General features: G+C 38.6%; 1 protein-coding gene across 2 annotated transcripts in view; it reads right to left on the reverse strand.

Annotated features, from left to right (window-relative positions):
• Positions 1-23,019, reverse strand: part of CLGN (calmegin) — a 46,737-nt gene extending 23,718 nt beyond the window's left edge. Inside the window, exons 1-5 of one of the 2 annotated variants that reach the window (XM_027567401.1) lie at positions 22,819-23,019; positions 11,186-11,326; positions 8,611-8,684; positions 6,824-6,882; positions 3,213-3,354 (exon numbers count right to left, since the gene is read on the reverse strand). In XM_027567401.1, the coding sequence (XP_027423202.1) occupies positions 3,213-3,354; positions 6,824-6,882; positions 8,611-8,684; positions 11,186-11,317 (407 nt within the window). In that variant the 5' untranslated portion in view covers positions 11,318-11,326; positions 22,819-23,019. Of the gene's footprint in view, positions 1-3,212; positions 3,355-6,823; positions 6,883-8,610; positions 8,685-11,185; positions 11,327-22,662; positions 22,759-22,818 lie in introns of those variants that run through there. The other variant, XM_027567402.1, reaches the window with a different exon arrangement.

A 23,019-nucleotide genomic window follows, 5' to 3' on the forward strand; every position in this document is an offset into this window, starting at 1 on the left:
ATAGGTACGTACTCTACATACTCTTTATAAAGTGAAAAATGAAGACTATGGGGATCACAGTTACAGCACAGGTTTCTGGGAAACTGCAAATGACCTTAGCTATTCAGTTCAATAACTAATTTGTCTTTTAGTTCAGCTACACCTAAACCAGGTTTAAAAAGTTGTACATTTAATTAAATAACCCCAGCAAAGAGATTTTGTAAACCTGGACTATTTCAGATCTTAGCAGCCAGGAGGCAGGGGAAATATAGTGTAACAGCTAAGAAAGCAAACTGACACGGCAGTCTTCTCATGGATTTAACAACACTAATTCTCATCACAAGTTCTGGTGTCTTGTTTAGGCAATAGACAGTCTTACTGAACAATATGTAGAAGAGATTTTCAGTAAATTGGTGAATTATGTGTGACAAAAGTCAATGAGGAAATGGACATCAAAGTGAAAAACAGTGAAAACCAAAAATGTTATGACTGCTTTAATGAATTAAAGCAAAAGCAGATGAGAACCAGAGAAGTAACAGGATATAGTGATAATTTTAATAAAAAATTAGTTTAAAATGTTTCTGAAGAGACTTCAGTGACAAAGTAAAACTAGCATACAAAACTTTGACAGTTTGAGCCCAATTAGTAATATGCATTTTATACAGAAAAGAATAGAGAAAATACAGTAAAGTTTTAAGTGATAATCTCTGAGTTGCTGGGTGATTTCCCCTCCCTACTTTGTATTCTGCTTTATTTCTCCAGATTTCTACAACAGTGGTTACAAGCAAGCACTCTGGAGTCAGAAAGACCTGAGATTTGTTCTTGATTTTGGTAGGCCCTGGCTCAAGACACATTACTAAAGCTCTGGTCTCCATTTGCTCATCTATCATGAGGGAACACTGCCCACACCTACACCTCTAAGGACTGTTATGCTGACTAGAAGTCGTCCTGCACAGTGATGGGTCAATAAATGCTCAAAAATGTTAGCTTGTTATGATCAGAAGAAAAGTTTTGTTTTGTTCTTTTTTCACGTCTTAAATCAAGGAGTTTGTTTTCCTCAAGGCCTTATCAATATTTTTATTTTAGCAGTAGCTGATAAACTTTTCCTTCATGAAACACGTCTTTGAAGAGCATGAAGTAAAAGAAATGGTGTATAATGTGAACTAAAGGTAAATATCTGCGACTCTTAGAGCTTTATTATAGGTGATCTGAGGGTTCTGTGAAAAGACCTAGAGATAACAATTGTATAAATTGTCTTTATAACTGTAAGACGTTTTGCTATCTTATTATGCATGGACTTGATCACTATTTCATACACTGCATACTTTCAGATTTTTCACATCATTAACTTGTGCCTAGTGTAAACAGTTCACAATGAATTCGAGGATCAGTGAAATGTAAGTCATAGAGCTGGACCGACTGCTTGCTGCTAATCTTAAATCACACGAAAAATGAGGACAAATGCCGAGTATATGTTAACCCTCTTCTCTTTAGAGAGCCATTTTCTAAACTGTCCTATGAAATAGTAATTATTGTTTAGGGTGGAAAAAACTTCTGTGGTCAAATATGTTTGGGAAACACAATGTTCAAATTAAGAACAGGTTTTTTATGTAGAACTCTCAAAATCTTTAATGGGCAAATATGCTTCCTTATCTTTAAGGTTCAGATATTCTTAGTTTCTAATGACCATATAATGCATATTAATAAGTACATAATTTGGGAAAAGCAGTTTTAAAGTTATGTCTTAAATAGTTCATATTTATGAGTTATACTATATTTATAGTATTTATAATAGTTATAAATAGTATATAATAGTTTTTATAGTATTTATAATAGTTATAAATAGTATTTATAATAGTTAATACAAAATTTATTTTATCTATACTATTTCATTTTATATTATCCTTCTTTGAATTGTTTTCAAGCATATCAAAGACCACTATTCAATTCTTTTTGATTCTCCTTTTCTTTTTTCAGTTCACAATTGCTTTAATACTTTTTTAGACTTACTATCTTTGCTTCCAATCTTGTAAACTATCTTTCACTTACTTGCCTAGCAGTGATTTATACTTTCTGAAAATACCAAACTTGATTCATTTTACTCTGGAGAAATTAAATTTTGTATTATTTTCCTTTAACCTTTCATTTAAGCCACAAAATATTAAAATAGAAAATTATATTCACCTAAATTCAACAGAATAAGATTACTTTCAAATTTTCAAGAAGAAATAAATACAAAACTCTGAATAATGCCATAATATCAAGCTCAAATATTAAATCCCAGTAAATACTTATGGTAATATTCTTCATTTGATTAAATGGTTGTATACTCTTTTGACATTTGATATTTTAAATTTCTTGAAATAACAATGCAACTAAATCAAAGCATCAGAGCCAAAAAATTAAACCAATTATACCAAATGCCATATTGTTTTACATTTTTAAAACACAAAATGGCATTTTAGTTATACCACGCAGACAGATATTTAACATGCTAACAAAAAGTTTAAAACAAATTTATAGTTAGTAAGCTTATAGTTAGTAGTACTTCTTATGCTGTAATTAACTTTGGACAGCCCAATCTTCCGATATAAGATAGAAAATAACATTTCTACATTTCCTTTTCATTGTTTTTAATATGAATTTCATTTGTTTTGCAACTGTATTTGTACAGATCTATTTTGGATTTATACCAGTATAGGTGAAACAAGCTTGAGGAATTAATACTTGATTTTACAGTAGTTACACATGCAAGCAATACCACAAAACTAGTGTATGTCATATTTTGAGGGAGGGGAGAGGAAGACTCTATGAGAACACAGACCTTTAAAAGGGCATTTCCTCTTTAAAACAAATTTGCTGCCTTTGAATCTTATCACTGGTTCAACAGCAATATTTATAGTTCTACTTAAAATATATTGAAGTTAATATATCTCAACAGCAAGTCAATGTGAAGTAAAGAGTTCAAACAAAAATGATGATTTTAATATGCACTATATAGATTATGCTGGTGGAATATTGCATATTATAGCAAATGTTATATTAATATAATTTTGCAACAAGTCTCCGTTTCATTCAAAACCTCAGGGTGTTTGTGCGTATACACACATCGTGTATTTAAATAAATGAAATGGGAAAGGGAAATCTGAATTTTTATACCCATATTCAGAAGCCAAATTATACAGAACTAAAATAAATGTTAGAAAAAGTATTCAAAACATAATAAAACTTACTGAACTACCAGAGGTTTATCAGCAAAGATGAAGGGTTTTGCTAACACAGCAGATATTGCATGATGCTTTGCTCTAGATTTCAACACCAGTCCTCGATCACCAGGTATTCGATTTTCTTTCAATTCTTCTATTTCCCATCTTCCTAAAATACAAAATCAAGCAAGTTAAACTAAAACCAAAAACACTGACTTAAAAATTATCAGAAATGGTAACCAATAAGATTTTTCCGTGAAGGCTGATTTTGGAAAAATAAAATCACATTTTAAATCAGGAACTAGTACCTGCACTTGTATGTATGTCTGCTCTCTTTTTTCTCCTAAAATTGTGGGAACTATTGGGTTGGCCAAAAACATTCAGGTGTTTCTGCAACCTCTTATGGAAAAACCCGAATGAACTTCTTGACCAACTCACTAATAAACAACAGATATTAGAGCATTTAATTAAAGGACCTCCAAAGCTGGCTTAATTTGGATTTCTCTGAAAGACTGTAATCATTGAAACCACAGAATTTGTTTGTCTCATAGGGTCTCATTGTATTTTTAAAATGAGTTATTTTTAAATTACATAGGAGACAAAATACCTCTTTAACACAAAATGAATTTGCCTCAGTCTATGTATTTTGAAATTCATGGTGTCATCAACTACTTTGCTTACTTTGCAGAAGTTATTGTAGTGATTTAAATTTTATTTTAAAAATTGTATGCCCAAAGAACACAAATTGCAGTTACTCTTTCTGAGCTAAGCCAATCAGTTCTCAGAACTTTTGGCCAAGAAAGTCCTATAAGCTAGATTAGCACTAGGCCGAAGCAGAGCAACGCTGAGTGAGGCCCTCTCTGGCTGGACTTGTCCCCATTTTAGATCAGGAAGCTCCTGCAATTATATCATGGGATGCATACAATACAAAGATGAATGGGTCATCTGTTGCCTCAAAGTTGTGGGCTGGACTTTCCTCCTTTTAAAACAGTAAATAACTAATTTATATTAGTTTGTATAAAACGTTCCAATTTTGAAAATTAGATGTATTGCCTATTCCAAGAAAATTTAGTGAACGCTGGCTATTTTCCAGAATTGTGCCAACATGAAATATGGGCACTTCTGAATTTACCAATGCACTTTATATACATTTTTTTCTTTCTAAAAAACAACAGGACAAGAACCTGAACAGTCTCACTAGTCGGAGAGGGGTGTTTTGGGGTCTATCATTGTGCACACTTTCTTGGGCTTTCAAAAATTCATTTTTTCAACTTTTCAGGTTTGTTTTCCTTTTTGTCCCCCAACTTGGATATACTAAACTTTTCTTAAAAAGGTGAATTCATTTTCTTTTCTCACACTGATGAGCATCTGTATTATCACTACTAACCTTTGGCTTGACCAAATCACAAAGGCCTTCTTTTTAAGAAGTAACAACTATATCTTTAGGGATTTTAGGATATTGATAGTAAAGGAATTTTAAAAACTACATTGTCTTTCTTTTGTAATTACGTGCATACATTTATCAGCCATGAAAACGTACTCTCTAAAAGTACTACTTTAATTTTAGAAAACCTGTGACAAGGTGATTATTCCTCAAGGACAAGAAGTTTTTCCTAACTTCAAATCAGTAGTAACTTTTCATTAATCAATCTTTACTCAAGGCTTTACTTTCTGATTTAAGCAAAATCTAGAAAAGAATTCAAACAATTTTATAAGATAGCCTGAAAATTAGTCACTTAAAGAACTGGTGATTATTTAAACAGCTATATTTTTATTAATAACTTGATCTGACAATTTAAATAAGTCTCCCTCAAATGCAAACCCTGTTCTCCAGCACATAATGTTTCTCACAGATTGCTCCTGAAAATCTAACAATTGGTTTTACTCAAGGGGCACTTGACAGAAGCTGTGATTAATTACTGTTGCTGCTGCTAAGTCGCTTCAGTCGTGTCTGACTCTGTGCGACCCCATAGACGGCAGCCCACCAGGCTCCACCGTCCCTGGGATTCTCCAGGCAAGAACACTGCAGTGGGTTGCCATTTCCTTCTCCAATGCATGAAAGTGAAAAGTGAAAGTGAAGTCACTCAGTCCTGTCTGACTCTTCAAGACCCCATGGACTGCAGCCCACCAGGCTCCTCCATCCATGGGATTTTCCAGGCAAGAGTACTGGAGTGGGGTGCCATCGCCTCCTCCGGTTATTAATGACTATAAATACTAAATATTCCTGCAAAGAAATTGATACTGGTCTCAACTAACCACTATATAAAAGACATTGCTAACATTTATATACAAAATGCCACTTTCAGGACCTGAATCTTTAATAAGAGATTCTGTATTTTTCAAAGGTGCTTTCAAGAAATTGAAAAGTCAACCAACCATACCAAATCTAATATGCTAAAAAAATTATTTTGTGGATAATTATGTTTAATAAGACTATGGACCAAACTTAGGTGTTGTTAGTAAGCCCATTTTTCACTTGCTTGCTTGAGTTCTAATTTAAAGCTGAGGGAAAATTCACCCATTTAAGCACTAAGAGTCAGTCTGTCCAGACTTAAACTCACTTCTAAAATAGACCATAACCTAATTTTAGGAAAATTCCATCAGTGGATACTTCTAGAATAAAAACATACAGCATACATCTACCCAATGTTGTTCTAAAAACTGTAAAGTAAGCTAAACATAGATGTTTTAAGTCAAGCATTCTGTTTGATGGCATGTATTTCTGTGGGTATTATTTTAGGTACAGTTCTATCATTCTCTTTTCTAAATGAATTCAGATGACTAAACTCAGTGTTGTTTGTGCTGTGCGTATGGCAGAGTTCCTTCTGGAGTTGAGAAGCAGATGTCCTAGGATGGAGAACACAGCACGGACGACACGCAGGCATGATCTGTATCTCACACTAATAGACACTATGGAGAGGGAGAGGGAAGGAGACAGTTGGCCTCCTACACACGCTGTTATCTGTTCTGTTGTTATTCTCATGTAACTCCTATTGGGATCTGAATGGGAGGTCACATCCTTATGGATCTTAGGTAGTCTGTGAGAGAGGAAATTCGATCCTGCTTTACGATTTAACAACTGAGGAGACTGGTTTTAGACTAACAGGAGGAAGAAATTATTTCATCATACTCCAGGAGAGTCCTGTTAAGGAAGAAAAGATGACCCTTGCTAATAGGACTTTTCTTTCTAAGGGTAAGCCTGAAGATAACCTATCAGAGACACGTTATGGGCCTGGAGACGGTGGCTCCAGGAGCAGCCACATTTCCTGTAGCTCTCATAAACGCCCCCTGTCTTGCACCCGCTAGGAGGATCATGCCATGAGTTACAACTTAACTGAAGTGGGCCTACGCTTGAGATGAAACAGTAGAGAACAGCAGTAGCCTGGGAAATCCTGCAAAAGACTAATTGCAGGGAGAGAAAATTCAACTGTTTAAGAGTTAGAAACCTGGATGGTGGCTTAAGTATGGATTACTCGGACTTCCAGAAATACTAGAAAGGAGACAAAAGACTGAACATTTATTGTGAAGCAGGATGGATCCTGAGGCCCCATATATATATATTTAACAGAAATATAATCTCAAAAGCGCATGCACTCTCGGTCATCCTTGTTATGTTGAATATTTAAATAATACTGTACCATCATATATAGAAATCTCCGCATCTATATCATCTTTCTTTGCTTTTGATAATACCCACCTATAAATAAAATCAAAAGAAATATATATCATTTAAAAGAAAACTAACAATTTATAGATACAATGTGTATCAGAAATACAACAAAAGATTATCCAATAGTCCCTTTTCACCCTAGAGGCTAAATAAGGATGTCTATATACTATCTTGCAAAGAAAGTGAAAGTTGCTCAGTCGTGTCCAACTCTTTGTGACCCTGCTGCTGCTGCTGCTAAGTCGTTTCAGTCGTGTCCGACTCTGTGCAATCCCAGAGACGGCAGCCCACCAGGCTCCCCTGTCCCTGGGATTCTCCAGGCAAGAATACTGGAGTGGGTTGCCATTTCCTTCTCCAATGCATGAGAGTGAAAAGTGAAAGTGAAGTTAGTCAGTCATGTCTGACTCTTAGCGACCCCATGGACTGCAGCCTACCAGGCTCCTCCGTCCATGGGATTTTCCAGGCAAGAGTACTGGAGTGGGGGACCCTATGGACCATATAATCCATGGAATTCTCCAGGCCAGAATACTGGAGTGGGTAACCTTTCCCTTCTCCATGGGATCTTCCCAACCCAGGGATTGAATCCAGGTCTCCCACACTGCGGGCAGATTCTCTATCAGCTGAGCTACAAGGGAAGCCCAAGAATACTGGAGTGATTAGCCTATCCCTTCTCCAGTGGTTCTTCCCATCCCAACAATCAATCCGGGGGTCTCCTACATTGCAGGCAGATTCGTTACCAACTGAGCTATCAGGGAAGCCCAACTATCTTGCAAAACTAGAGTTAAATTAAATTTGGAATCTGCAATTTATTTGCTGTATGATCATAGGTGAGCTTCCCTGGTAGCTCAGTGGTAAAGAAACTGCCTGCAATGCAGAAGACGCAGGTTTGATCCCTGGAGAAGGGAATGGCAACCCATTCCAGTATTCCTGCCTAGGAAATTCCACAGATGGCGAAGTCTGGTAGACTACAATCTTTGGGGTCATAAAACAGTCAGACAGAATTTAGTGACTGCTGCTGCTGCTGCTAAGTCGCCTCAGTCGTGTCCGATTCTGTGCGACCCCAGAGAGGGCAGCCCACTAGGCTCCTCTGTCCCTGGGATTCTCCAGGCAAGAATACTGGAGTGGGTTGCCATTTCCTTCTCCAATGCATGAAAGTGAAAAGTGAAAGTGAAGTCACTCAGTTGTGCCCGACTCAGCGACTCCATGGACTGGAGCCTACCAGGCTCCTCCATCCATGGGATTTTCCAGGCAAGAGTACTGGAGTGGGGTGCCACTGCCTTCTCCGAACTTAGTGACTAAACAACAGCAATGATCATAGGTAAGGTATACTAAGCCTCAGGTTCTTCACTGGTAAAAGGCAGATAAAGACAGTTCTTACCTACATGGAATATAATAATCAACAGAGAGTAATCTTTATTTTCTTTATCATTATTTAGGGTGAAACATTAGCTTGAATTTGTCATCTGAAATTAAACTATTTATATTTGTCCTAAGGAATGAATAAATGTTCTAAGTTTTTACTTTATATTCATACTTAATTTATATATATTCTTTGTACAAATAAACAGCAATTCAAATTAAACATTTCTATCAATAATGAAAATGTGTTAAGGTGCTAATTTACCTTAACTAGAACATTAACCTTTTTTTTTTTTTTTTTACAGTTCTGTGGTAGAGGCAATTTTCAGAGATTAACAACCAATAATTTGAAAAAAGCTAATCAAATCAAGGAAAAAATTCTCCTGAATGAATACTTACCCAGCCAGCCTTCCACTATCAAAAGTTTCTGTAAAATACACTTCTCCTACAGGTTGAGGTGTCTTATATTTAATCTAGAAAACAGATTTTAAAAATCTAAAGTTATTCACCTTCACAAATACTTTAATTAAACAATCTCATTAATTAAGAACCTAGTATGGAATGCACATATAGGTAACAGATAGTAGGTTACATGGTCTCCTCAAAACTTTATATCCTACTGGTAATAACATACAGAACATAAGAGATACATGATGGAAAAAAATACTCTATGCAAACAGAATACACTGACTCCCTCTAACACAGGAGGGGCGGGAGGAAGTACTTACCCAAGGTCTCATAATGCAGTGGACAAGGCCTTGATAGGATTCTAACAGGTGACAGTATTTGGGGATAAAAATTATTAGAAGTAAAAGAAATAGCATGATGATAAACATATAAGATGAAAAATTTAATAAGCACATAGGTTAGTTTAAAATTAATTCCTGGGCTTCCCTGGTAGCTCAGTGGTAAAGAATCTACCTGCCAATGCAGGAGACACAGGTTTGATCCCTGATCTAGGAAGATCCCACACGCCACATGTGAACCACAACTATTAAGCATGTGCTCTAGAGTCTTAGGGAGAAGGCGATAGCACCTCACTCCAGTACTCTTGCCTGGAAAATCCCATGGGCACAGGAGCCTGGCAGACTGCAGTCCATGGGGTTGCTACGAGTTGGACACGACTGAGCGACTTCACTTTCACTTCTAGAGCCTTAGAGCCACAACTGCTGAGCCTACATGCCTCAGTTACTGAAGCCCACATCCCCTAGAGCCGTGCTCCACAACAAAAGCAGCCTCTATAATGAGAAAGCCACGCCCTGCAACTAGAGAAGAGCCTGCTTAGCAATGAAGACCCAACTTTCACTGTCCTTACCCTTCCCTAATAGCATACTTTCTATTCAAGGGAGGAAAATCAGTACTTAAACAAAATCCCAGATACTTCTACAGGGTCAAGATTCTGCTACCCAAATTGCCCACCTCCTATGAAGTTTAATGAATTACAACTTTACTGTTCTCTATATTTTTATGCTTTGGCAAAAATGGGCCAATATACTTTATTCATACTTTACCATTCCTACAATTTTCACGCTATAAAATTAGAAGCATCAAAAATTGTTCTCTCCTATTTCTTACCATCTTTTCAAATTATCATCAAATATAGTTAAGAGTCACGGGCTTTCCTGGTAGTTCAGCTGGTAAAGAATCTGCCTTGCAATGCAAGAGACCTTGCTTCAATTCCTGAGTCGGGAAGTTCCCCTGCAGAAGGGGTAGGCTACCCACTCCAGGATTCTTGGGCTTTCATGGTGGCTCAGATGGTACAGAATCCATCTGCAATGTGGGAGACCTGGGTTCTATCCCTAGGTTGGGAAGATCCCCTGGAGGAGGGCATGGCAACCCACTCTAGTATTCTTGCCTGGAGAATTCCCGTGGACAGAGGAGCCTGGCTGACTACAGTCCACGGGCTCACACACATACACAAAAAGTCAGACATGACTGAGTGACTAAGCACAGCACACAGTTAAGAGTCACAGGTATCTGGCAATTTCTTTAAAGTATTAACCTACCAAAACCCTCATAGTAGCTGTATCTTAAGTCAGCCATAAGCACTTTGATTATTACTTACTTTCTATGGATCACAGAACCAGATTTTAAAGAAATTTAAATTTTTAAGTTTGAAGCTTGCGGAGCTTCAAACTTAACAGGAGAAAGAATATTCACCTTGAACAGCTAAACAACACATGCATTTGCAAATTAAAAAAAAAATTCTAAAAAGAGATTTATAACAACTTGGCCAATTCATGTTGATGTATGGCTATAACCTTCACAATATTGTAAAGTAATTATTCTCCAATTAAAATAAATACATTAAAAAAACTATGTATTATTCCTTTCAGCCCTTTAAACAGCAGCCAGCAGACCATAATTCATATTTTCTTACCAAAAATATTTCTGAAAAAATTTTGATTGTCCCAATATTAGATATGAATATTCCTCAATGTGAAAGTTCTTACGGATTGTCAAGAGTACACAATAACCTCTAAAAACTTTTCCAGACTCCTGTCACCATCTCAAAACACACATCTTCATGCTGACACCAAAACAGCGGGAGCCTTACTAAATGCCTATTTCATCATCACTCTCCTAATTCATCCTCCTAGTCAGCATTTCTTTCCTCAGAGAAATGAAGAAACACCATTTTCTCTACTTTTAGAAGAACTGAAAATTACTACCTTTCATCTGAAAAGGGTTAAAGTAGTTAGTCCTCTTTAGCGAGTAATGAACTCCTAGTTCGATCATAAAAATCTTTCCCATATTTATCTGGTAATAATACCATGCTAGGCGCCATGCACAAACTTCTGTAGCACATGGGCACCCCAAAAAGCACAGCAACAAACAGCTGGGAAAAGGCAATTTTTTTTCCTATTTATTTAGAAACTAAAGGCTATTCCAATTGAAAGGAATCCTAAGAAATTAGTCAGCCCTATGTATCATGTAAAGGAATAATGGATAGCTTGGTTCTCAATAACCTTACCTCTGAGGAGAGTTCATCAGTCTCTTCTGAATTTTCATCAAAGTCTTCCATCTCAACACTATCATCCATAAATTCTGCATTAACTGAGATGAAAAGAAGACCCAAACATAGCCAAAAGCCTTGGAAACGCATATTGATTATCTGTGAAAGTGACAGTAATCAGTAAAAATAAAACAAAGTCGTGAAAAATAAGTGTAAGTATATTTACCAAGAAATAAGGCCTCCTTTAATACCCTTTTCTAGGATGGTTTTTAAAACAAATCATTACCAAACTTACTTGAATTATGCTTTCAACAAGTGCTACTACAAACTTCAAAATCCCATAGGCATCTACAGCTGAAGGCTTGCCTTGAAAAGCAAAGAGCCAATGGCACAAACCTAAAGATACAGAAGTGACCACCAAACTCATGTTTTTTTAAAAAAAGGATTGTGATTCCTAAATGTTCGCTCAAGTTACTTTTTTATTATAATGTCACTTAAGTGTATATAAACATACAATTGGAAATTTTATAACTGTAAAGCCAAAATACATTTATATGTAAACACCCAAAAAAGAAAAGAAAAACAATTTTACCACAACTGAAAGTGACAGCCTTTTACTGAAAACAAATTACAGCTGAAAATTCAAATAAATACAGGACTTACTGCAATCAGGTTGACTGCTGTGAATGAAGTTCTTTTGCATTTATCATCTAACACATCATGTAACACTATGATGATTCAATTACATACATAACCACTTCTCCATTCAAAGGCTCCAAAACCTCTGTTCCTTATAAGATTAATTGAGATGAGTAGAAGACAAATATTACTTGACTGCCTCTTGGCAGAAATATGTAATTTACATAATTACACCCTCCTCTTTCCCATTAGCATGTTAAACATTCGGGGTTTATTCTTTGGCACCAGTGGACTTTTAAACAAGTAAATATGAATAATGAAATAGTGCGGCACTACTGATTAGGAGATGGTCAGTGCGGCAGTACTGATTAGGAGATGGTCAGTCGTTCAGATGGTCCAGGGTATAGTTATACTACCATCAACATGAGAGAGTTTCTATTTAAAAAGTATATTCTGAGAGAACTCTTAACTCCTGCAGAACATATTTATAGACCTACATGGGTCTGCCTAAGAAACACTGAATTCATGACACAGCACTCTACACCCACCAGAATGGCTATAATCAAAGAGGACAATAACAACTGAAATCCTCATACACTGCTGGCAGGAATACAAAATGAGCTTGGAAAACAGGAGGGCAATTCTTCAAAATGTTAAAAACAGAATTACCTATGATTCAGCAATTCTACTCCTCTACCCAGAAGAAATGAAAAGAGATGTCCGAACAAAACCTCGGAATATAAATGCTTAATGCAAAGAGTTGACTCATTGGAAAAGACTCTGATGCTGGGAGGGATTGGGGGCAGGAGGAGAAGGGGACGACAGAGGATGAGATGGCTGGATGGCATCACCGACTCAATGGACGTGAGTCTGAGTGAACTTCGGGAGTTGGTGATGGACAGGGAGGCCTGGCGTGCTGCGATTCATGGGGTCGCAGAGTTGAACACTACTGAGCAACTGAACTGAACTGAACTGAATGATAATGATAGCCAAATAATGATGGTTGTTAATGCCAAAAAAGTGTAAACAACCCCAAAGTTCATCAACAGATGAATGGATAAACAAAATGTGGAATATTCAAACTGGAAGATTATCTAACAATGTAACAGAATGGAGTACTGAAGTGTTACAAGATAGATGAATCTCAAAAACATTATGCTCAGTGAAAGAAGTCAGTCATAAAAAACCATGTATTGTATGACCCCATTTAAATAAGCAACCCATAGAATCAGAAAATAGATTAGTAACTGCCTAAGGAAAGGAGTCAGAAGAAAGGGTTAATTGCTACAAGGTTTCTTTTGAGGGTAAGGAAAGTGTTCTAAAATTGGAATATGGTAATGGTTGTGTAACTCTAAATATGTTAAAACTCACTGAACTGTACTCATTAAACAGGTCAAGTTGTAGGTATCTAAATAATACATCAATAAAGTTGTGTTTTAAAAAAAGAAACACCAGACTATAAAAAGCATTCTTCCATCTGGTTAGCTCAAATAACCCTTCTTAATAAGAGCAAAACTCAACATGAATGTATGGGCCAGTTAGCTTTACTTTCTTCTAAAGGCCATTGACTACAACTTTAAAGTCTATTTTGAAAATGCATCTTTAAAAATAATAATATGAACATTCTATATGAAAAGATGTATTAATATCACCATTTTTATGGAAAAGAATACAAAAATGATGCATACTATTCACAGTTTAACTGTAAGAGTGTAACCTCTCTAGTCATAAAAAAGGAACTGAGATAGAAAGCAAATGTAAAGGGATCGATTTGAACTCAGTAACAGGAAGGTACAGATTTTTTAAATTTTCATTTACTGGCACAGAAATGAGTACAGTTGCAAGCTGCTTATCAATTGTTAATAACCCTAAAAGCTTCATTGCTCTAAAAATTAAATAGCTTTCCATGGCTTATACAGTGTAGTAAAAAGGTGTTCTTCTTGACACTGTCAGTAACATTTGAGTAAATAGAAATGCATAAAACGAATAACAGCAGTAATAATGAACACTAGTATCATTTTAGCCCCATATCGTCTCCTTCAAAATGAATGCACACTTTAGTTTAATAATTTATTTGCTGAAACCATTTAGGTTATTACAGAGTATTGAGCAGAGTTCCCTGTGCTATACACTAGATTCTTATTGGTTACCTATTTTAAATATAAATAGTGTCTACTATTTGTTTTCTATATCACAGTTCTTCCTAACTTTCCTTCAGAAACAGTTGCCAAAGCTTCAGGAAAAAATTTAAAAAACCCTTTATCTGGAAAGTTTGTTTCTTCTCTAAAGTTCTATGACTATAATCATTAATTTGCATAAAAGAACTAGCTAATTTAATCTTTGCAGCCCAGGACATCACTATGAAAGGCATTATTACTCCCAATCTACAAACTGAAAACTCAAAGATTAAAAACCTGATCAAATTCTTGTAACTGGAAATGTGAGACAAGGTGAGAACCCAAAACTTTATACTATACCATGCTACTTCTTATTTTAATCTTACTGCCACTGCATTATTATATGTTCCTTTGTCTAGCTTTGGGTTTTTCTAGTTCCTTAAGGTGTAAAGTTAGGTTGTTACTATAAGATCTTTCTTTTTAATGTAACTGTTTTCAGCCATAACTTCCCTCTTAGCACGCTTTCACTCTATACCACAAGTTTGGGTCTGCTTTCTTTTGTTTGTTTTTTCATTTATCTCAAGATGTTTTCCAATTTCCTTGTGATTTCTTTTTTGACCCTTTGGTTGTTTAAAAGTGTATTGTTTAACTGTCACATATTTGTGGATTTTTTTCCCTGCTTTCCCTCTGCTACTGATTTTGAGTTTCAGCACAATGCAACTGGAAAAGATACCCTGAATCTTTTCCAGTTTAAACAAACTTAAAAATTTGTTAAGATTTGTTTTGTGGCATAACATATGGTCTATCCTAGAGAATATTCTGTGTGCACTTAAGAAAAATATGTATTTTTACCAATACTCATCAGGGATATTGGTCTCTAGTCTTCTTAGTGTCTTGGTCTGCCTTTGGCATCAAGGGTAAGGCTACCCTCATAGAGTGAGTTTGAAAGTATTTCCTCCTGTTTAATTTTCTGGAAGAGTTTGAGGAAGACTGGCATTAATTTTTCTTTCTGCTATTGCCAGGTGAAGTGTTTTGTGTATATGTATTAAACTCCCACTGCTCTGTAGTGTGAGTCCTCTTCTAATTTCTTACTGAGCTATACGGTTGTCCTAAGACATACAGGATTAGTAAAGCAAGAGTTTGTTTATATGGTATAAATACAGAACTTCCAGTGCTGATGCTACCCTCTTCCCTCCTTACAAATGTATACAATATAAAAGCCCAGGGTTCTAAGCTTCCTGTGTATTCCTCACTTCATACAGGTTGTTGAAATCACAAAATATTTGTGAAGAAAGCAAGCAATGGAGAAGCACATCCATTTGCATATATCTTTGACCTCCTGTATGTTCTCTGCATTGCCTCTGGGCTGGTTCAATAACAAAGTAAAGTATAAGTTAACTGGCCAAGTGTAATCTGGGAGAGATTTCTGACTGATCGCCACAGATGTTTTCTTTTTTTCCCAGGAGACATAACTATACTGTGTTTTTTCTAGAGTTAAGCACGACTCAGGTGAATGGAGTTAGATGAGACCCAGGAAAGCTAACGATACAGTGCTAGCCTGAGTATAAAAGCCTGGGAGCCAGGACAGCCAATGCTATAAACTCCAGCAGGCTCAAGACCCAAGCAGAGCCAGTGTTTCAGTTCAAGTCCAAGGGCAGGGGAAAAAACTGAAGTCCCAGCTCAGCCTGCTAGGCAGGAGGAAGTCCCTCTTCCTCACTGGAGTATCAGCTTTATTGTCCTATTCTGGCCTTCAACTGATTGGATAAGGCCACTCACCTAGGGAAAGGGCAATCTGCTCTACTCAGCCTACCATTCAAATGTTAATCTCATCCAAAAACACCCTCACAAACACACCTAAAATAATATTCGACCAAATATCTAGGTATCCTGTGGTTCAATCAAGTAGATACATAAAATTAACTATCACAGCCATCTACTCCTTAGGACACCGGCACCAGAAATTATGTTAGGTCCCTGGGATTTTTTAATTTACTATTTGAGCATTACCTTAACTAACGCATACTGTTAACTGAAACGGGGTATATTTTTCTAAATCAGAAGGACTTAGAAACAATGAAAATATCTCAGGAAATACAGTAAAAAGTGGGGAAAGAACCATAATAGTAGAAATAATAGTTGAAAATACAACTTTCTAATGATTTAGGCAAATAACTACAGTGTTTCAAGAATTCTGGATCTGATCCTATAAAATTCAGAAACTACTGAAGATGTGAGAGTAGTGAAGTGATCAGAGCTGAAATCCAGGATATGTAAATACTGTTTGGTTTTAGTAGTTATAGAAAGAAGAAACTAAATCTGCACTGGGCTCTTTTAAAACATAGCTACACATTAAAGTTAAAGTGGACTAAAGAGCATCATTTTCAAAATAATGGTTATATAAACATTATAATGATACATTTATTTATTTATTGAAGATTTATAGCACTTCTACATAGTTTCAAAGTGAAGAAATTTGCAACAACAAAAAACATACAAAAATATAAGCTCACTGACAGCCAGAATTCTCATTTCTGTACTCACAGTGCTAGCCAGAGTCTCAGTGCATGATAAACAGAGACATATTTATGTTCACAGAATGAATGAATGCAAAAATGACAGGAAAAAATGTTACCGGGGAAGATAAATAGATGTTACTAAGCAACCAACTAGAATGACTTTATTGTTGCAGCAGCACTGCAACCATAAATTTGGCAAAAAGATTTCTAGGTAATTAGGGGAAGGCCAGAAATAAAATGGAGTTTCACTGTCTATAAAAGTCTACAAGATCCTTGGAGGAAAAATCCTTTTTTAGAATTTTAGAAAAATTCATGGGTTGAAACCTTATATATAGTAGATGTTTTAAACAATGGTTTTATGAGACAGAAATGGTCATGTCAGTGCTTCCAACACTGGCCCTCTGAAGTCTTTTAGAACATTGTTAAAACGTAACACAAAGTATTCCTATAGATAAAGGAGATAATAATTTAGAAACTTTGCAGTTTTATGCTGTAGTTTAATATGGGGAAATTAAACATATTATTCAACTCTATTCTACATCTATGAAGAAACACCTCGTTGTGAGGTATTTCAGAATCTTGCTACAGACATCCTGCATTTTAACAACTCAGTTCATAACTTACTAGAAAAGATAGTTAAAAAAAAATTAGATGAAAACAGTGTTACCATGTCATAAAAAAAAAAAAAAAAAAACTGGACAAATTTTCACCAAAATTAAAGGGTACTTTTGGAATTATCTGGCTATGGTGCACATAGTTCACTTTGAAGCATCACAAATAAGGTGGAGAGATAGGTAATGCTGCTGCTAAGTCGCTTCAGTTGTGTCCGACTCTGTGCAACCCCACAGACAGCAGCCCGCCAGGCTCCTCTGTCCCTGGGATTCTCCAGGCAAGAACGCTGGAGTAGGTTGATAGTGGCATCTTACGGAGGCAGCCTTCTTCCCAAGAAGCTGCAAGACTCCATTTGAAATGCAGAAACTTTCTCAAAGAAGCATGCTTCAGAGTAAGTCACACCTGGGATTTATAAATTTTGTAATAGCTAATGTTTCCAGAAATTCAAGAGAGGTTATTCAGTAGATTAAAAAAAAAAATTCATCATTCATGAATTCATTTAACAAATACTATGGCTGTCAATTATGTGACAGGCATGATGTTAGAATAACTTACTGAACTTACAGTAATTAGCAAAACATATGGCCCCTGACTGCAAAGAGCTTATAGTATGGGATGGAAAGCAGATGTTAAACAAATAACCCAGGTATAACACGTAGTAAACTGTGACAAGTGACCGACTAGTAAGGAATTTGTAAGAGTTGGTAATCGGGGAACTAAATTTACATGGTACAGAAGTGTCAGAGAAAGCTTCCTTGAGAAAGCTACATTCAAACTGAGGCACAAAGGTTAGAAAGGACCGATTTCCCCAGGCCATGGGCAAAGGAAGAACTGAAAAGAGAAGAGTGGAAGGAGGAGAACAGGAAGTGCTGTTTGAGTATGCACTATTCAGGCTTATGAATTCCAATCCTTACAGCTACTCTCTGATGAAGGTACTGGTACCCCATCCTACATGAGGAAAGCAAGACTCAAGGAAGCAACTTACTCAAAAATACAGAATGCTACTAAATAGCAAAGGTAAGACCCAAAGTTATAATAGGTATAGCTTCAAACTCTATATTCATTTCGTTAAAGCTCTAAAGTTAGAAGGTTTAACTATTTAGCTCATTAAATGGCCTATAAATTGATGCTCTAGGTCTATATATACAAGGTTAAGTATTTTTTTTAATATGTTCCATCCTTTAGACATCCATTCCAGTTTCTGTGGGCTTCATATTCTAAAAGCCATATTTTGATGTCTATCCAAACTATAATTTATACACACAAATCTAGTTAGTTGGTTAAATGGCCTTTAAAATCTTTCCAGCAAAGATTTTAAAGCAGCTTAAGGCTACAAAAAAATATAAAAACTAACAACTTCATCAGTCAGTTCAGTTCAGTTGCTCAGTCGTGTCCGACTCTTTGCAACCCCATGAATCGCAGCACGCCAGGCCTCCCTGTCCATCACCATCTCCCAGAGTTCACTCAGACTCATGTCCATCAAGTCAGTGATGCCATCCAGCCATCTCGTCCTCTGTGGTCCCCTTCTCCTCCTGCCCCCAATCCCTCCCAGCATCAGAGTCTTTTCCAATGAGTCAGCTCTTCGCATGAGATGGCCAAAGTACTGGAGTTTCAACTTTAGCATCATTCCTTCCAAAGAAATCCCAGGGCTGATCTCCTTCAGAATGGACTGGTTGGATCTCCTTGCAGTCCAAGGGACTCTCAAGAGTCTTCTCCAACACCACAGTTCAAAAGCATCAATTCTTCGGTGCTCAGCCTTCTTCACAGTCCAACTCTCACATCCATACATGACCACTGGAAAAACCATAGCCTTGACTAGACGGACCTTTGTTTCATAGTATTACTTTATATTTCTCTGACATTTTAAAATTTTACAGTGTTCACACAAATTTCAGGATATTTAAAAAGACAGTTATGAAGCTCAAGGATAAACAGTAAGGCTTACTATTGGAACTATAATTATCACATGACAGATAATGTAAATGTTTCTGGGTATCACCTTAATGAAAGCATCTGGAAAGAATGTCTTAACTGTTAGCATTTTTAACTTCCTGTGGTAGCCACAAAAATGACCCCCGCCCCAAAGATGTCCACATCTGATTCCTTGGTTCCTGTGAGTGTTACCTCACACGGTAAAGGAGGCCTCTCAGATGGAACTAAGGTTGTTACCTGCTGCTGCTAAGTCGCTTCAGTCGTGTCAGACTCTGTGCGACCCCATAGACGGCAGCCCACCAGGCTCCCCCGTCCCTGGGATTCTCCAGGCAAGAACACTGGAGTGGGTTGCCATTTCCTTCTCCAATGTATCAAAGTGAAAAGTGAAGGGGAAGTCGCTCAGTCATGTCTGACTCTTTGCAGCCCCATGGACTGCAGCCTACCAGGCTCCTCCATCCATGGGATTTTCCAGGCAAGAGTACTGGAGTGAGGTGCCATTGCCTTCTTTGAGGTTGTTACCTAGCTGACCCTAAAATAGATTATTCTGGATATGCAGGTGGGCCCAATATAATCACACAGGCCCTTAAAAGTCAGTGAGAGAGGGCAGAAGAGATCTGAAGAGTGAGAGGGACTCCACCCACCATAGAGATCTTGAAGACAGTGGGAGGGGGGTCATGAGCCAAGGACTGTGAGTGGGCTCTAGAAGCTGAAAATCACAACCTTCAGCTGACAATCAACAAGGAAACAAGAACCTTAGTCCTACAACCAAAAGAAATTGAAATCTGTCTTCAGTCTGAATGAGCAAGGAAGAAGAATCTCCCCAGAGCTTCTAATAAGGAATGATGCCTTGTCAACACCTGATGGCAGTGCAGTGAGACCTGTGTCAGACTTCTGACCTATAAAACTGTGAGAAAATAAATGTGTGGCATGAAGCTGCTAAGTTTGTGGTAACTTATGATGGCAACAATGAAAAACTACTACTTCTAGTTTTCCTGTGCTTGATTCTAGCTTCTTTGAAACAGTTCTCATCAACCAAATCTTACTTGATAAATGCAATAGCTTTTTCAGTCCTATTGCCTACTGCTCTCTCTTGACCTTGCTGACTGCTTCTTCCAAACTCTCTCCTTCCTTGATTTCCATGATGCTATTCCTGAGTCTTGATTCTCTTCATCTTCTCTGCCACCTTTATGGGCTCTTTCTCTAATCTCCTGTAAATGATGCTGTTCCTTCAGGTTCTGTCCCCAGGCCTTCTCCTTACATTTCATATACTCTTGGCTTCTACCTCTAAAGACTAACTAAAGGCTCCCAAATGTTATCCACAGCACAGAAGCCACCAGTCTTTAGTTTCTTCAAGGATATATCAAAGCCTCCATTAATTTGAGGCTCATCTTTCCACCCAAACTGGCTCTCTAATCTCAGTTCCCTTCTTCCATTAACTGCACCTCTGGTCAACCAAATCAGCCATGTGACTCTGTCACTATCTTAAGATTATTCTTCCTGATATTCTATATCATTGGTAGCTAAACCTGTTTGGGTGTTTTTGAGTGTATCTTTCTATATCCATGCCATAGCCTTAATTTAGGAATCCATGACTTTTGAAAAGCATCAGTAAAGTCCCACTTTGCTTCTTCGCTTCCAGTCTTCCCAATCTATCTGCCACCTTCTCTCCAGCATGAATTTTCTAAAGAACAAGTCTAATTGTACTACCTATTCATAAAAACGTTGAACAGTTGTCTACAGTTCTCAGCATAAATTCTACCCTTTTAAGACTCATTTCTTACTCTTGACACTCACCTATTAACACATTCGTGCTTTCTATCTGCTATTGTAACTAGATGTTTCTGGTATTCAGTTTTAATGGCTGACTGAGGACTCACCAGCACGACTAAGCCTCAAAAGTACTGTTGGAAAAATCACTAAAGTTTTAGTTGTCATGTAACTTCAGTAGGTCAACTACAAAGTGGTATGATAGAAAGTACACTGAGTTTGGCACCATCATACCAAGTTTCACATTCTATTACTAAAAAGGAAAGGGTTAAAACAGTTCTAAACCTTCCCCCCCACCCCATCTATCAAGTGAAAGGATTAAGCTGGATGATCTTGCTGCTGCTGCTGCTGCTGCTAAGTCGCTTCAGCCGTGTCAGACTCTGTGCGACCCCATAGACGGCAGCCCACCAGGCTCCACCATCCCTGGGATGGTGAGAATCCCTGGGATTCTCCAGGCAAGAACACTGGAGTGGGTTGCCATTTCCTTCTCCAATGCATGAAAGTGAAACGTGAAAGTGAAGTCGCTCAGTCGTGTCCGACTCTTCGCGACCCCATGGACTACAGCCTACCAGGCTCCTCCGTCCATGGGATTTTCCAGGCAAGAGTACTGGAGTGGGGTGCCACTGCCTTCTCCGGGATGATCTTAAGGTCTATTAAAGTCGGCAATTCTAGCTTTCCAGTTAAGAGCACTAAAACTTATTAGGAACAAGCAATAAGGTTAATTTATAGCAATTGACAACTCACTCCAGTATTCTCGTCTAGAGAATCCCATGGACAGAGGAGCCTGACAGGCTATAGTCCATCGGGTCACAGAGTCCATCCAACACGACTGAAGTGACTAAGCACAGCACTGTTCAGTTTCTATGGATCCATTAACATACACCATCTATACACAATAATCAACTTTATCAACTAGATGAGGGCTATCTTCGATGGATTTACGTATAAGTTCCAAATGTGACTGGAAGATCAAACCAATTGCATGTGAAGACAAAACTGTAAACTGAAAAGGAGTCAAACAATTGCCAAAAGGAAGGTTACCTTCAGTAATTAAAAGACCCAGAGTGACGTAAAAATTTTAAAGCAAACAAAATCGCAGGGCTAGATCAAGGTTTTGATGTTTTCAAAGCATCAAAAAGTTTCCATACAAACTAACTTTCCTAATTCGAGAGTTCTTCCCATGGCCACTCTCGAATGATCTGCTTTCTCCCTTCTGGACGTTGTTGCCGTTTGCTTATATATCAAAAGCAAACGCCTCGGAGCCCTGTTGCTCCGGCAGGTGCTATAAATAAAATCAGCTAAAGTATCTGATCGTAAACAGGCCGTCGGCGATAATGAATCTCGAGTCATTAGGGCTTCGTGGGATTCACCACAACGCTCTCCCTCCCTCCCCAGCGGCGCGCACCGGGCTCCAGGCGGCGCGTCGAGGGAGCGGCCGGGAGTCGCGGGCCACCAGCGCCGAGAGGTCAGGTCCCTTCGCCTCTACAGAGGCGGGGAGGGCGTCAACTGAGCCTAGTTGGGTTTGACTCGCCTTTCGGTGCGAAGTAGCGGGCGGAGTGAGCAGCGTTAAAATTAGACCGGCCCCCTCTCCATCCCTCGGGAGCGCGCACCGAGGCTCGAGCGTGGAACGGGGCTGAAATGGCAACCGCTGGAGTAACGGACTCGGCTCCCCGGGGCCTCTGAACCCTCGGGGACAGGCCTCTGAACCCTCGGGGACGGGCCACCTGGTCTTCCCCGCGCCAGCCCCAGCGCCGCAGGTGGCCATGGACACAGAAGTTCCGGGGATCCCAACCGATCCCGAGGGGGGCATCACCCCGCCGCCCGCCCGGGCCGGCCTCCCTACCCCCGAGGCCTGGAGAGCCCGCCCGAGAACCCCGCTGGCCGCGTCCCCATCCGCAAACTCAGCACCCACCTCCTCACGGGTCCCTACCGGGTCCGCCCGGCGGACGCCCAAGAAAGGGGCGCAGCAGGAACCCCCGCCCTGCGGGGAAGAGCTAAGACTCGGCTTCCTCACCCCCAGCTGGAGCACAGAAGGACGCGGAAAAGTGACCTACTACTACCCACGCACCTGTCTTGCGGGCCCGTTTTCGGGAGTGGCAGCTCAGATGTCCGAGCCGCTGCCACTTGGTCCCCGCGTCTCCCCCAGCTCAATCCAGCCGCCGGCCGCGCAGCAGCGACTGCCAACCGCGCGTGCGCGTGCGGCCGCGGGCGGGGAAGAGGCGGCGGCCACAGGCGCGTGCTGCGCGCACCTGCACCGAGGGGCTCAACC

This window comes from Bos indicus x Bos taurus, chromosome 17, assembly GCF_003369695.1.
Source record: "Bos indicus x Bos taurus breed Angus x Brahman F1 hybrid chromosome 17, Bos_hybrid_MaternalHap_v2.0, whole genome shotgun sequence".
Taxonomy (NCBI): domain Eukaryota; kingdom Metazoa; phylum Chordata; class Mammalia; order Artiodactyla; family Bovidae; genus Bos; species Bos indicus x Bos taurus.